This window comes from Tachypleus tridentatus, chromosome 4 (genome assembly GCF_004210375.1).
Source record: "Tachypleus tridentatus isolate NWPU-2018 chromosome 4, ASM421037v1, whole genome shotgun sequence".
In the NCBI taxonomy this organism is placed as follows: domain Eukaryota; kingdom Metazoa; phylum Arthropoda; class Merostomata; order Xiphosura; family Limulidae; genus Tachypleus; species Tachypleus tridentatus.
Genome location: NC_134828.1, coordinates 924,332 through 937,798, shown reverse-complemented (window position 1 = coordinate 937,798; position 13,467 = coordinate 924,332). Strand labels below are relative to the sequence as shown.

Here is a 13,467-nt window from a genome sequence, read left to right as displayed (position 1 = left end):
TCTTAATGGCGGAGTTTTCTACCCTTTTATCTTTTCATTCTTAGCAGTAAAAGCATTTATATATTTTTACTAAAGTGAACCTTTTGTAAAACCTAATAATCTGGGTTTCTGTAAACTGGGTGTTTGATAAAACTTACTAAATTGTAAAGTGATCATGGTAGGACTCTTACAAAACTCGTTCATTTATAAAACTTACTAAATTGTAAAGTGGTTATGGTAGGACTCTTACAAAACTCGTTCATTTATAAAACTTACTAAATTGTAAAGTGGTTATGGTAGGACTCTTACAAAACTCGTTCATTTATAAAACTTACTAAATTGTAAAGTTGTTATGGTTGGACTCTTACAAAACTCGTTCATTTATAAAACTTACTAAATTGTAAAGTGGTTATGGTAGGACTCTTACAAAACTCGTTCATTTATAAAACTTACTAAATTGTAAAGTTGTTATGGTTGGACTCTTACAAAACTCGTTCATTTATAAAACTTACTAAATCCTAAAGTGGTTATGGTTGGACTCTTACAAAACTCGTTCATTTATGAAACTTACTAAATTGTAAAGTGGTTATGGTTGGACTCTTACAAAACTCGTTCATTTATAAAACTTACTAAATTGTAAAGTGGTTATGGTAGGACTCTTACAAAACTCGTTCATTTATAAAACCTACTAAAATGGGTGTGTCATTACTCTTACCAAATTCTGTCTTGTATAAAACCTACTAAAATGGGTGTGTCATTACTCTTACCAAATTCTGTCTTGTATAAAACCTACTAAAATGGGTGTGTTATTACTCTTACCAAATTCTATCTTGTATAAAACCTACTAAAGTGGGTGTCTCATTACTCTTACCAAATTCTGTCTTGTATAAAACCTACTAAAATGGGTGTGTTATTACTCTTACCAAATTCTATCTTGTATAAAACCTACTAAAGTGGGTGTCTCATTACTCTTACCAAATTCTATCTTGTATAAAACCTACTAAAGTGGGTGTCTCATTACTCTTACCAAATTCTGTCTTGTATAAAACTTACTAAAATGGGTGTGTCATTACTCTTACCAAATTCTGTCTTGTATAAAACCTACTAAAGTGGGTGTGTCATTACTCTTACCAAATTCTGTCTTGTATAAAACTTACTAAAATGGGTGTGTCATTACTCTTATCAAATTCTGTCTTGTATAAAACTTACTAAAGTGGGTGTAATAGGACTGTAAAGAAACCTTGACAGAACTAATTCACTGTAAAACTGTGTTCAACTTTATGACAAAACTAATTCACTGTAAAACTGTGTTCAACTTTAGGAACGTTTGTGTTGAAATATTGCTTAATAGTTTGAACAAACTGAAAGTGTTCTACAGTGAAAGTCACGTGCTCATTACACACGAGATGTAGCGAATACCTTTCTAATTCTAATCATTACTGTAGTTGTCACTTTCCAGTTTCCAGTCTTGTATCGTCCTTTGGGTAATGAATATCTCTTCTGTTTTTCTCTTTATGTGATTTTTTTCCTTGTTCGTAGGAGAAAAATTCACAGAAAACAGAATAGTTTACTGTGGTTTTACTGCTTTTAAAAACCAAAGTTTATTCACTTTTCAAACTATAGTGTCTCCATAAATCTGAACCGTTTCTCTGTTTCTCCAACTCTGACTGACCCTAACAGAAGTCATTTGATTGAAGCAACTTCCCGTGGAAATGTTTACGTCCTTTAAAAATATTATCAAACTTCGAATGTCCAAGAGAAACGTCAAGATAATCTGGAAATCAGTTTATAGTATAAAAGTAAAAATATTTACTTATCTTCGAATGTTACAAGATCTCTTGAAGAACGACAGCATTCCATTAACTCGTGATTTCTACTTCCGAAGACAATAATCAGAGTTGAAGCAAAAACGTCATAAATAAGCCTGTTTTTTATACTGTCTCGTCTACAGCAAACAAGATAAAATCCAAATCGCTGACACATTTTTAAAGAGAGCGATTGAGGTCGATCCAGATTTTGCCGAAGCCTACTCATCGTTGGCTTCTCTCCGGGCACAAATTGGGAGAATCAAAGAGGCAGAGGAGCTTCACCTAACGGCACTTCGGTTAAATCCGGTTAATGTGGACGCCCTGAATAACTATGGCGTATTCTTACAAAGCTTGGGTGAGTTATTTGTTCAAATACAAGAGAAAGAAAGAAATAACTGAGTTTGCCAGTGTTTGAGCTGTTAGAGTGTCTTCTTTATAGATAAAATGACATCTGAAATCCAGTTCTTACATTCAATCGTCTATTGTTAAGTTAGTAACAGTGTAGAAAATCTAAGTGTGGGTTTTTAATAGTAAGAAGATTGTAATATTAAAAAAAACTCCTGGCCTCGTAAGTAGTGGTAAGTGACCAACGTTCTTTATTCACCATCGACTTGTGGTAAGTGACCAACGTTCTTTATTGAACATCGACTGGTGGTAAATGACTAACCTTCTTTATTCACCATCGACTTGTGGTAAGTGACCAACCTTCTTTATTCACCATCGACTTATGGTAAGTGACCAACCTTCTTTATTCACCATCGACTTGTGATAAGTGACCAACCTTCTTTATTCACCATCGACTTGTGGTAAGTGACCAACCTTCTTTATTCACCATCGAATGGTGTAAGTGACCAACCTTCTTTATTCACCATCGACTGGTGGTAAGTGACCAACCTTCTTTATTCACCATCGACTGGTGGTAAGTGACCAACCTTCTTTATTCACTATCAACTGGTGGTAAGTGACCAACCTTTTTTATTCACCATCGACTGGTGGTAAGTGACCAACCTTCTTTATTCACCATTGACTGGTGGTAAGTGATCATTTAATTCAACACTGATTGGTGGTAAGTAATAACTTTATTCAGTATCGACTGGTGGTAAGTGATCACTTCATTCAGTATCGACTGGTGGTAAATGATCAATTTTATCAATATGGTTTTATGTATTTGTTTTATTAATTTAACTAGATAGAGAGCTTTCTTCGGGTAACTAAAGTGATGTAGCTGAAATGGATTTAACCTGAAGTAGTCTATTCATCTTTAATTGTTTAACCCTTTTAATTGAAATAACCTCCCACCATGTTTAACCCTTTACCATAGAGTAACTACATGCAGTAGGAAGAATAAAATATATTTGGTTGTGGAGAAACATCAGAAACATAATATATAAATATATCAAGACACTTCCCTCTGAAAACATGGTCTTCACCAAGGATAGAGAGATCGAGAACAAACGGAAATGTGTACTTAGATAACGGAAGAGGCAAGTTACCATGACAACAACGTAGAATATATACTTAGGCGCTTTGTTTAGGCTAGTACCCATGACAATAACCTGAAATATGTACTCATGTCATCACAGAGATTAGTAACCAGGATAACAACGTGAAATATATACTTAGACGATTTCTAGTGGTTAGTAACCATGACAACAACATGAGATATGTAGTCAGGCATCACAGAAGTAATAAAAAAATTGAAAGGAATATAAAATTACTGATCCGTGACTACACTGAGTGGTACACTTAACACTGTAGTCGTAATCAGTCAATATAAAAAAATACTTATCCGTGACTACACTGAGTGGTACACTGATGACTGTAGCTGTAACCACTCAATATAAAAATACTGATTCGTAACTACACTGAGTGGTAACTGTAGCTGTAACCAGTCAATATAAAAATACTGATCCGTAACTACACTGAGTGGTACACTTAAAGCTGTAGCTGTAACCAGCCAATATAAAAATACTGATCCGTAACTACACTGAGTGGTACACTTAAAGCTGTAGCTGTAACCAGTCAGTATAAAAATACTGATCCGTAACTACACTGAGTGGTACACTTAAAGCTGTAGCTGTAACCAGTCAGTATAAAAATACTGATCCGTGACTACACTGAGTGGTAACTGTAGCTGTAACCAGTCAGTATAAAAATACTGATCCGTAACTACACTGAGTGGTACACTTAAAGCTGTAGCTGTAACCAGTCAATATAAAAATACTGATCCGTGACTACACTGAGTGGTACACTGATGACTGTAGCTGTAACCAGTCAGTATAAAAATACTGATCCGTGACTACACTGAGTGGTACACTGATGACTGTAGCTGTAACCAGTCAGTATAAAAATACTGATCCGTGACTACACTGAGTGGTACACTGATGACTGTAGCTGTAACCAGTCAGTATAAAAATACTGATCCGTAACTCGACTGAAGGATGTAGATATAGCTATTTAACAGTAGCACTGAATACAACAGGTAAAATCACGAAATGTATGTAAACAGCAGAACCTATCCGGAGCCAGCAGTCAACAAACCGTTTCGGTTCTACCAACGTTGTGTTTAATGAATAGTTAATTTAAACACTCAGCAGTTGATATCGCTAATCATATTTTTTAAAGAATTTATTTTATGTTTTAGCAAAACCAAGACACATGCTTTTAGTTGCGAAGCGTAGATACACATTCAGCTGCGGAACCTAGACATAATCTCTAAGCTGCGAAGCTGGACACACAAGTTCAGCTACGAAACATCGGCACACACTTTCAGTTGTAAAAATAAAATAAAACATAAGGAATATGTGTTTTTTCCCTTAACTGACAAACTTAGACGATGTGTTCGCTTAGATGGTTTGACCAGAAACCAAGAGTTACGTGTTAATAAGAGGTATGTTTTTTCCAATAAGATCGGAGCGATGATGCATTGTCCTACTATAGAAGAGCTCTTGTATTACAACCTAACCACACGGTAGCTCTCGTAAACGCAGCGAAGACTCTTCGTTCTTTAAAGTTTGTTGACGACGCCGAAAGTTTATATAAGAGGTAGGCGGCCATAACTTTATTGTAGTGTATCAAACTACTAGGCTTAGACCAATCGGGTATTCTGTTGTTTTTAATGTTACACTATCTTTCTGAACCCAACCTGTCTTTGTTATTGCTATCTTATAAGAAATATCATTGCAGTATTACATTTAATATCCAACAAGATTGTCCAAAATTGTTGACAATGTTCTGTTATGTGAAACTTCAGTTTCTTTTTGATAAGATGGTTCCATTTATTTCGAGCAAAAAAAAATTATTAGTTTTGTAAAAGGCATGATAATTAATACTCTACGTGCTTCGGTTGTACTACAATCAATTTATGATTTTACACCAACGTGAAAGGGTGATTTGTCAAGCTCCATTCCACAAGAGGTTTATTAACAAAACTATTTAAACATATATGACTCTGACTCAATCAGTATAAACATACCATGTGCAGACACTGACTACATCAGTATACAAAAAAAACTTTGTACATAAACTGACTCCATCAGTATACACAAACATGTACATAAATTGACTCCATCAATATACACAAACATCTACATAAATTGACTCCATCAATATACACAAACATGTACATAAACTGCTTTCACCGGCATAAACAAAATGTACGTACACTGACTCCATGAGTATACATAAGCCCAGTACAAACACTGACTCTATCAGTATACAGAAACCCACTACATACACTGACTCCATCAGTGTACGTTGATCAGAGTGTGATATTTTTAAGACAGTTCACCACAATCAACACGACTTCAGTGTTTCATTTTTAATCTTCGACACAAAACTATATTCTTCTGGTTAATGGTTTGTACTATAAAGTTCAAGAACCAGAAGGTTCAACTTTTATCCTGGTAACAGATGCTTATTTACGTCAGTAACCACGATACAACTTTTTTCTGATTGGTAGATTTTCATGTCGTGCTGAAAATGTAGAGAACCCAATGTGGCTCTGCGTCTTAAAGTGTTTTACAGACACTTGTTGCTATATTTTCTCGGTTATGTTCCAGTAGCTCATTTTATTATTATTATTTTCAGCATTCAAGAATCTCTTGATGATCTGTGTGTTACATATATCTATTCATAATGTCACAATTCGTTTCTGGAACTTCTTTCGTCAATACGTCATTACAATGATCTGCAGTGTTGTTTAATTTTCATCCACCGCTAAGGTCTATACTATTGTTTCATTGTTCCGTTATTGTTAGGGTATCTATTATTTCCATAGTGGTGTCACTGTTAAGTTCTATATTGTTTCATTGTTGTATCATTGTTAGGTTCTATACTATTTTCATTGTTGTATCATCCCAATCATACATACTATTGTATCATTATTCTATCAATGTTAGGGTATATATCTTAATGTTCCATTGTGAAATTGATCTATACTATTGTCTCTTCGTTGTGTTATCATTGCCGTGATATAAACTTTGATTTCCTCGTACTATTGTCATACTACATTTTTAATTGTTGTCTCATCGTTTTGTGTTACTTCTTCATTGTTCAATCACTGTTATATTCACTACCACTATTTATTTGTTGAACTATTGAGATAATCTATATATTATTGTCATCATCTTGTTGTTCAGTTATTCCTATTATTTCTACTTTGTTTTTAACTAAGTTTCTTCTTCCAGATATATATTAAATATCTTTAAGATTTAAAGATCCAAGACGAATGATTGGCTGGTCTTAACTTTAACTGAACGTTCTAAATGTTTTGGTAACCTTCACCTTTTAAAGTCGGTATCCAAACTTGCTTTTGGTTTTCAACACACTATTTTATTTCAAGAGCCAGTTTTAGGTAAAAATTTAATAACTTGTGACCTTCTCATTCTAGAGCTTTAAAAGTTCAAAACGACCCTCAAGTACTGGACAATCTCGGTGTTTTATACATCAAGTCAAGGAGGTTTCTGGCTGCTAAAGAAGTCTTCCTGACACTGATAAATCAGTATAGCCATTATCAAGATGGGAAAATGCATTACGTAAGTAAGCACTCTAACCTCTCATAGTAAGCACTCTAACCTCTCATAGTAAGTAAGCACTCTAACCTCTCATAGTAAGTAAGCACTCTCACCTCTTATAGTAAGTAAGCACTCTCACCTCTTATAGTAAGTAAGCACTCTAACCTCTCATAGTAAGTAAGCACTCTAACCACTCATAGTAAGTAAGCACTCTCACCTCTCATACCTCACAGTTTGTCCTTTTAATTCTTTTTTGGCCCGGCATGGCCAGGTGGTTAAGGCATTAACTCGTAATCCGAGGGTCGCGGGTTCGAATCCCTATCACACCAAACATGATCGCCCTTTCAGCCGTAGGGGCGTTATAATGTGACGGTCAATCCCACTATTCGTTGATAAAAGAGTAGCCCAACAGTTGGCGGTGGGTGATGATGACTATCTGCCTTCCCTCTAGTCCTACACTGATAAATTAGGGACGGTTAGCGCAGATAGCCCTCGTATAGCTTTGCGCGAAATTTAAAAAAAATCATTCCTTTTTATCTGAAATTAAAACGCTACAAATAACAACAGTCAACAACACTATACACATTAATTAAACTTAGTATTCCGAAAATTGTTTTATCTCGAAGTCTAAGGTCAAGGGAGGTCAAGATCAAACTACACTTTAATCAGTGTGTGTTGTGGGGTTAAACTAGTTTCGGGGAATTCAACTCTTCATCTGTAACTCCGAACACAAATTAATCAAAGAGAGATAAGTTGGAACTACATCTTAATGAATTGTAACAGACGTACTGTTGGTGAGAACGTGCTTTATATTTCTAGTTGCTATTAGCAAATCCTATACACTGGACACGTTAAGTAAAGTAAAAGTGTCATTGGCCAGTATTCAGTTCTTCATGCTCTATAGCCGCCACACAACAGCGGATATAATAGATAAACTTAGTATTCCCAATACTAAGTTGGCAGTCTAAGCAAGGAAAAGCTGTTTATAAAGGTCAAAGAGACAGAGTTCATATAAGATAAGTGTGTTATTTATTTCTCTTGTAGAAACCGTTTAATATTACTTCATTCTCCTCGATACGCTGTGTTATTTATTTCTCTTGTAGAAACTGTTTGATGTCACTTGTTTCTCCTTGATAAGGTGTGTTATTTATTTCTCTTGTAGAAACTGTTTGATATCACTTGTTTCTCCTCGATAAGGTGTGTTATTTGTTTCTCTTGTAGAAACTGTTTGATGTCATTTGTGTCTCCTCGATAAGGTGTGTTATTTATTTTTCTTGTAGAAACTGTTTGATGTCATTTGTTTCTCCTTGATAAGGTGTGTTATTTATTTCTCTTGTAGAAACTGTTTGATATCACTTGTTTCTCCTTGATAAGGTGTGTTATTTATTTCTCTTGTAGAAACTGTTTGATATCACTTGTTTCTCCTTGATAAGGTGTGTTATTTATTTCTCTTGTAGAAACTGTTTGATATCACTTGTTTCTCCTCGATAAGGTGTGTTATTTGTTTCTCTTGTAGAAACTGTTTGATGTCATTTGTTTCTCCTCGATAAGATGTGTTATTTATTTTTCTTGTAGAAACTGTTTGATGTCATTTGTTTCTCCTCGATAAGGTGTGTTATTTATTTTTCTTGTAGAAACTGTTTGATATTACTTGTTTCTCCTCGATATGATGTGTTATTTATTTCTCTTGTAGATACTGTTTGATGTCATTTGTTTCTCCTCGATAAGATGTGTTATTTATTTCTCTTGTAGATACTGTGTGATATTTCTTGTCTATTTAGGCACAGCTGTTAATGCAAGAACGTAGTTTTAAAGAAGCTGAAAACGTCCTACTCTCTGCAATAAAAAGAAATGATACTTTCAGGGATGCTTACCATCAGCTGGCTGTACTGTATACCAACACTAACAGAAGTGCTGAGGTAAGCTGGCTGTACTGTATACCAACACTAACAGAAGTGCTGAGGTAAGCTGGCTGTACTGTATACCAACACTAACAGAAGTGCTGAGGTAAGTTACCTGTACTGTATACCAACACTAACAGAAGTGCTGAGGTAAGTTGGCTGTACTCTATACAAACACTAACAGAAGTGCTGAGATAAGTTGCCTGTACTGTATACCAACACTAACAGAAGTGCTGAGGTAAGCCGGCTGTACTGTATACCAACACTAACAGCAGTGTCAAGTTAAGTTGGCTGTACTCTATACCAACACTAACAGAAGTGTCAAAGTAAGTTGGCGATACTGTATACCAATATTAACAGACACAGAATAGTGAGTATTTACTGTATATATTTAACATTCGATTGTTTTACTTTGTAGGAAATTATGTCTTGCTTCAAAAGATAATGTTTGTTTTTCATAATTTTCTGTCCTGGGCTTAAAAAGGCGAATTTGTTTTTTTTATGAACTGATATTATACTAAAAAAATCGAGTATTTTATTCTGTGAGAACTGGTGCCATACGTAAGCGAAATGATTAAGAATTGATGCGATGCTCACAAAGTTAATTATTTTATTATGTGGGAACTGGTGTTATATTCTTTAATTAATAATAAAAAGATTGTCATTTTGGAGGTTTTCTTAAGTTTTGCTACAATAAAGAAAATCCATCTTTGTTTACCAAACCACGACGCTCTAGAAAACGACCCAGCAATTCGATCTTTTAATTTTCGTAACTGATGAAGAACTGAGTAGAAGTGTAAGGAACTGCTCGTGTCTTTTCTTGCAGGGATTGGTTCACATTCTGCAAGCTATCAGCCTGTGTTCCAGCTGTGATCACACTTGTGCTCAACTTTATGTTTGTCACGGAGACATCGCAAAGGAGCTGGATGCTCTGACCACAGCTGCCCAGGTAGAACTTGTTTTCATTACGTAAAATTCGAGTATAGAGTGAAATAAATCGTAGTGAAAAATTGTACTTAGTTGATTGTAAAGTCATTGTTATACTACACTTGATTTCTGTACGATAAATGTTTAATTTTAAATTATTGGAAGCTGATTCTCACTATCTTTTAATTCTTTTAACCGCCGCCAGAGCTACGATTTAGCGTTACAGATCGACCCCAACATAGCCCATGCTCATCTAAATCTTGGTGTCATCCATCACTTACAGGTAAATACTATTATTACAATACGTAACCCTGGTGTATTAGCTGTATCGTTTCTCGTATTTCTACTATATTTAAATATGAGTATCGGCTACATGTTAGTTATAAATAACTATCCCAGTCTTTACCGAAAGCGATAGTCGTATGAGTGAAAAAAATTGAATTCGGACGTGTCCGTTTGGAAATATCGTACATCCGAGAAGGATGCGGAACTTGGACCTTGCCGAGAAGTAACGCCGTATCCAGACTTTGTCGAGATAAAATATCATATTTGAACTTTATGGAAATGTTCAGATCAGACTCTGCTGGAATTAAAGCATGCTAGAAAACCGGGTTTATGTTAGTTTCAAATTTTGTAGTGCATACTGGAGAGATTAACACATTTGGATGAAAGATAAGATAAAATGACCTTTACACTTCTGATAAATATACAATAATACATTTTTATTTAATCCAACGTTTCGCCTTAGTGGCTTCTTCAGGGTTAATATACACAACTCAAAGTACAATGTTCCTTATCGTAAATGTCCGAATCCTCACTCGGTAAAGTCCGTGTCGGATATTTCCAATCGTAAATGGCCTTATTCAATGTTTTTTCACTGGAAACATCCAATACGATGTTCGTTGTCGGTGAAGTCTGAGCTCACAATTATTCTCATTCGGAATTATGTAAGTTAACTTTTAAGTAGCTCCAAAGGCGGAACGTTGGTTCAAACAAAAATATATTATTGTATGTTTATTTGGAATATAAATGTAGTTTTTTTCCTTAACGTTTATCAAAACAGGTTTATGATAGAAATAAACAGACGAAAGTATTTTAAAGATTGTCCGCTAATAAGATATATCCATGTAAATGTTTGCAAACGAAACAATTGGCATACATCGGAAACTACATTTTGGCATTGTTTGTCACCACATAGGTACTGTGACGTCATGAAACTTGCCGTTTTTGAGATAAAAAATGGCAACTCTTTCAGACACAAAATATTCACACCTTCAAATTTAAGGATGTGTTCAGATCGGAGACTTTTAGATTCCAAGACTATGATATCCCCTATACTTAAATGGCATTGAAAAACTAAGAAATATGAATAAATTCGAGAAAATAGGACTATCCACACAAAGAAGCTCCCTCCCCCAGTGGCATAGCGCTGTGTCTAAGGACTTACAACGCTAGAAACCGGATTTCGATACTCGTAGTGGACAGAGCACAAAATAGACCGTTGTGCCTAACTTTAAAAAAAGAAACCTGTAAAATGTCGTACCCCAGCCGTGGTAAGTAAAAATCGACGTCTTTCAACAGGTGAGATTCCATGAACACAATTGCCGATGGCAAAATGTCATCAACATGCCCTAGACAACGGTAAGCGACATAGCTAGCAACTGTGTTTGTAATATAAATATGTGTCAGGTGTACACAAGTCACTTCCACGACATACCTGAAACAGCTGAATAATAAAGTATACAAACTATTCTATATGCAGTTGTTTCTAGAGAGTTTAGGACCGTGTTCTCCCGTAAACACTACTGTAGATAACTTTCTATACAGTACCCCTTACTCTAGAGACTGTAAAACACTAAAGCCATGGTTGTGTTATCCTGTAAACAGTACTGCAGATCAGTTCCCATACAGTATCCCTTACTCTAGAGACTGTAAAACACTAAATCCATGGTTGTGTTATCCTGTAAACAGTACTGCAGATCAGTTCCCATACAGTTCCCCTTACTCTAGAGACTGTAAAACACTAAGTCTATGGTTGTGTTATCCTGTAAACAGTACTGCAGATCAATTCCGATACAGCACCCCTTACTATAGAGACTGTAAAACACTAAGTCCATGGTTGTGTTATCCTGTAAACAGTACTACAGATCAGTTCCCATACAGTATCCCTTACTCTAGAGACTGTAAAACACTAAGTCCATGGTTGTGTTATCCTGTAAACAGTACTGCAGATCAGTTCCCATACAGTATCCCTTACTCTAGAGACTGTAAAACACTAAGTCCATGGTTGTGTTATCCTGTAAACAGTACTGCAGATCAGTTCCCATACAGTATCCCTTACTCTAGAGACTGTAAAACACTAAGTCCATGGTTGTGTTATCCTGTAAACAGTACTGCAGATCAGTTCCCATACAGTATCCCTTACTCTAGAGACTGTAAAACACTAAGTCCATGGTTGTGTTATCCTGTAAACAGTACTGCAGATCAGTTCCCATACAGTATCCCTTACTCTAGAGACTGTAAAACACTAAGTCCATGGTTGTGTTATCCTGTAAACAGTACTGCAGATCAGTTCCCATACAGTATCCCTTACTCTAGAGACTGTAAAACACTAAGGCCATGGTTGTGTTATCCTGTAAACAGTACTGCAGATCAGTTCCCATACAGTTCCCCTTACTCTAGAGACTGTAAAACACTAAGGCCATGGTTGTGTTATCCTGTAAACAGTACTGCAGATCAGTTCCCATACAGTACCCCCTTACTCTACAGACTGTAAAACACTAAGGCCATGGTTTTGTTCTCCTGTAAACAGTACTGTGAATCGGTTAATATATAGTGTTTCCTATTTGGTGTTTTGTATCTATTTTGCGATACGTCACTTATTGTTTGTGTCATGGCTGGACTGTTTTGAAGCTCTTATGTTTCCTTGTAGGGTCGGTATACTGAAGCGTTGAAGCACTACCGATTGGCACAAAACCTAGATCCGAACAACCTGGTGGTTTTGGAAAACCTCAAGAAACTGAAGAAACAAGTGCTCAAGTCGTCCTTACAAGACCGTATAGGTGACAACCACGTTTGCCAGACATGGTGATGACGCGTTTTGACTCCCCAGTGACGTTGCAATACTTTCTCCTGCGTTACGTAGGAGAACGGTAAAATCTTGAGATAAGTCATCTCAAAGCTGAGAGAGTCAACTCCACAAATAGTTGAATTATCTAGATAGGGGGCGCTGCTTTGCAGCTACGAATCATTAAACGAATACTAAGTTTTTGTAAGAAAAGTAGAGCGTGTTACATAATATATTAAATCATAGTTTAGAGAGAGAAAAAACACCTAACAGAAAGATTGTATTTTTTGCCAAAGACAATGTCGATAAATGTTTTACGTTTACGCTGTACTGAGTTTTGTTTTCTCCTGGAATTTTAAAGAAAAGAACGCTAAGAGAGGGACATAGAATTTGAAATTTGCTAACAGGACCGAGCAGGATTTTGAAGCAACTTTAACAATTGGGTCAAGTGGTATACAGTATAATGTACTAAATCATTCATCACAATTCATACGAGAAAAACAATACATGAATAGATGAATAGTCAGTTATTTTAACAAAAAACTCTAAGAAAGAATTCAACTATTTACTTAAGATAACGGACTTAAGCCTAGAAAGTCTACCATCAAAAAGTGTAGCATATAATGTCCTAGAATAACGTATGAAAACCTCGAAAATTACTCTCTAAAGCAGTGAATATCCTAAAATAACACGATGATCTACTGAAACCTAGGAATTACTCCCGAAATATAATAAATTTTAAAACCATAAGATGGCGTACTAAAAGCTAA

General features: G+C 35.6%; 1 protein-coding gene across 1 annotated transcript in view; it reads left to right on the top strand.

The window, feature by feature from the left end:
* LOC143249994 (uncharacterized) overlaps positions 1-13,131 on the top strand; it is a 34,278-nt gene extending 21,147 nt beyond the window's left edge. Inside the window, exons 9-15 of the mRNA XM_076500628.1 lie at positions 1,931-2,142; positions 4,697-4,832; positions 6,679-6,823; positions 8,584-8,721; positions 9,530-9,652; positions 9,836-9,913; positions 12,563-13,131. Coding sequence (XP_076356743.1) covers positions 1,931-2,142; positions 4,697-4,832; positions 6,679-6,823; positions 8,584-8,721; positions 9,530-9,652; positions 9,836-9,913; positions 12,563-12,721 — 991 coding nt within the window. The 3' untranslated portion in view covers positions 12,722-13,131. The remainder of the gene's footprint in view (positions 1-1,930; positions 2,143-4,696; positions 4,833-6,678; positions 6,824-8,583; positions 8,722-9,529; positions 9,653-9,835; positions 9,914-12,562) is intronic.
* Positions 13,132-13,467: the final 336 nt, after the last annotated feature.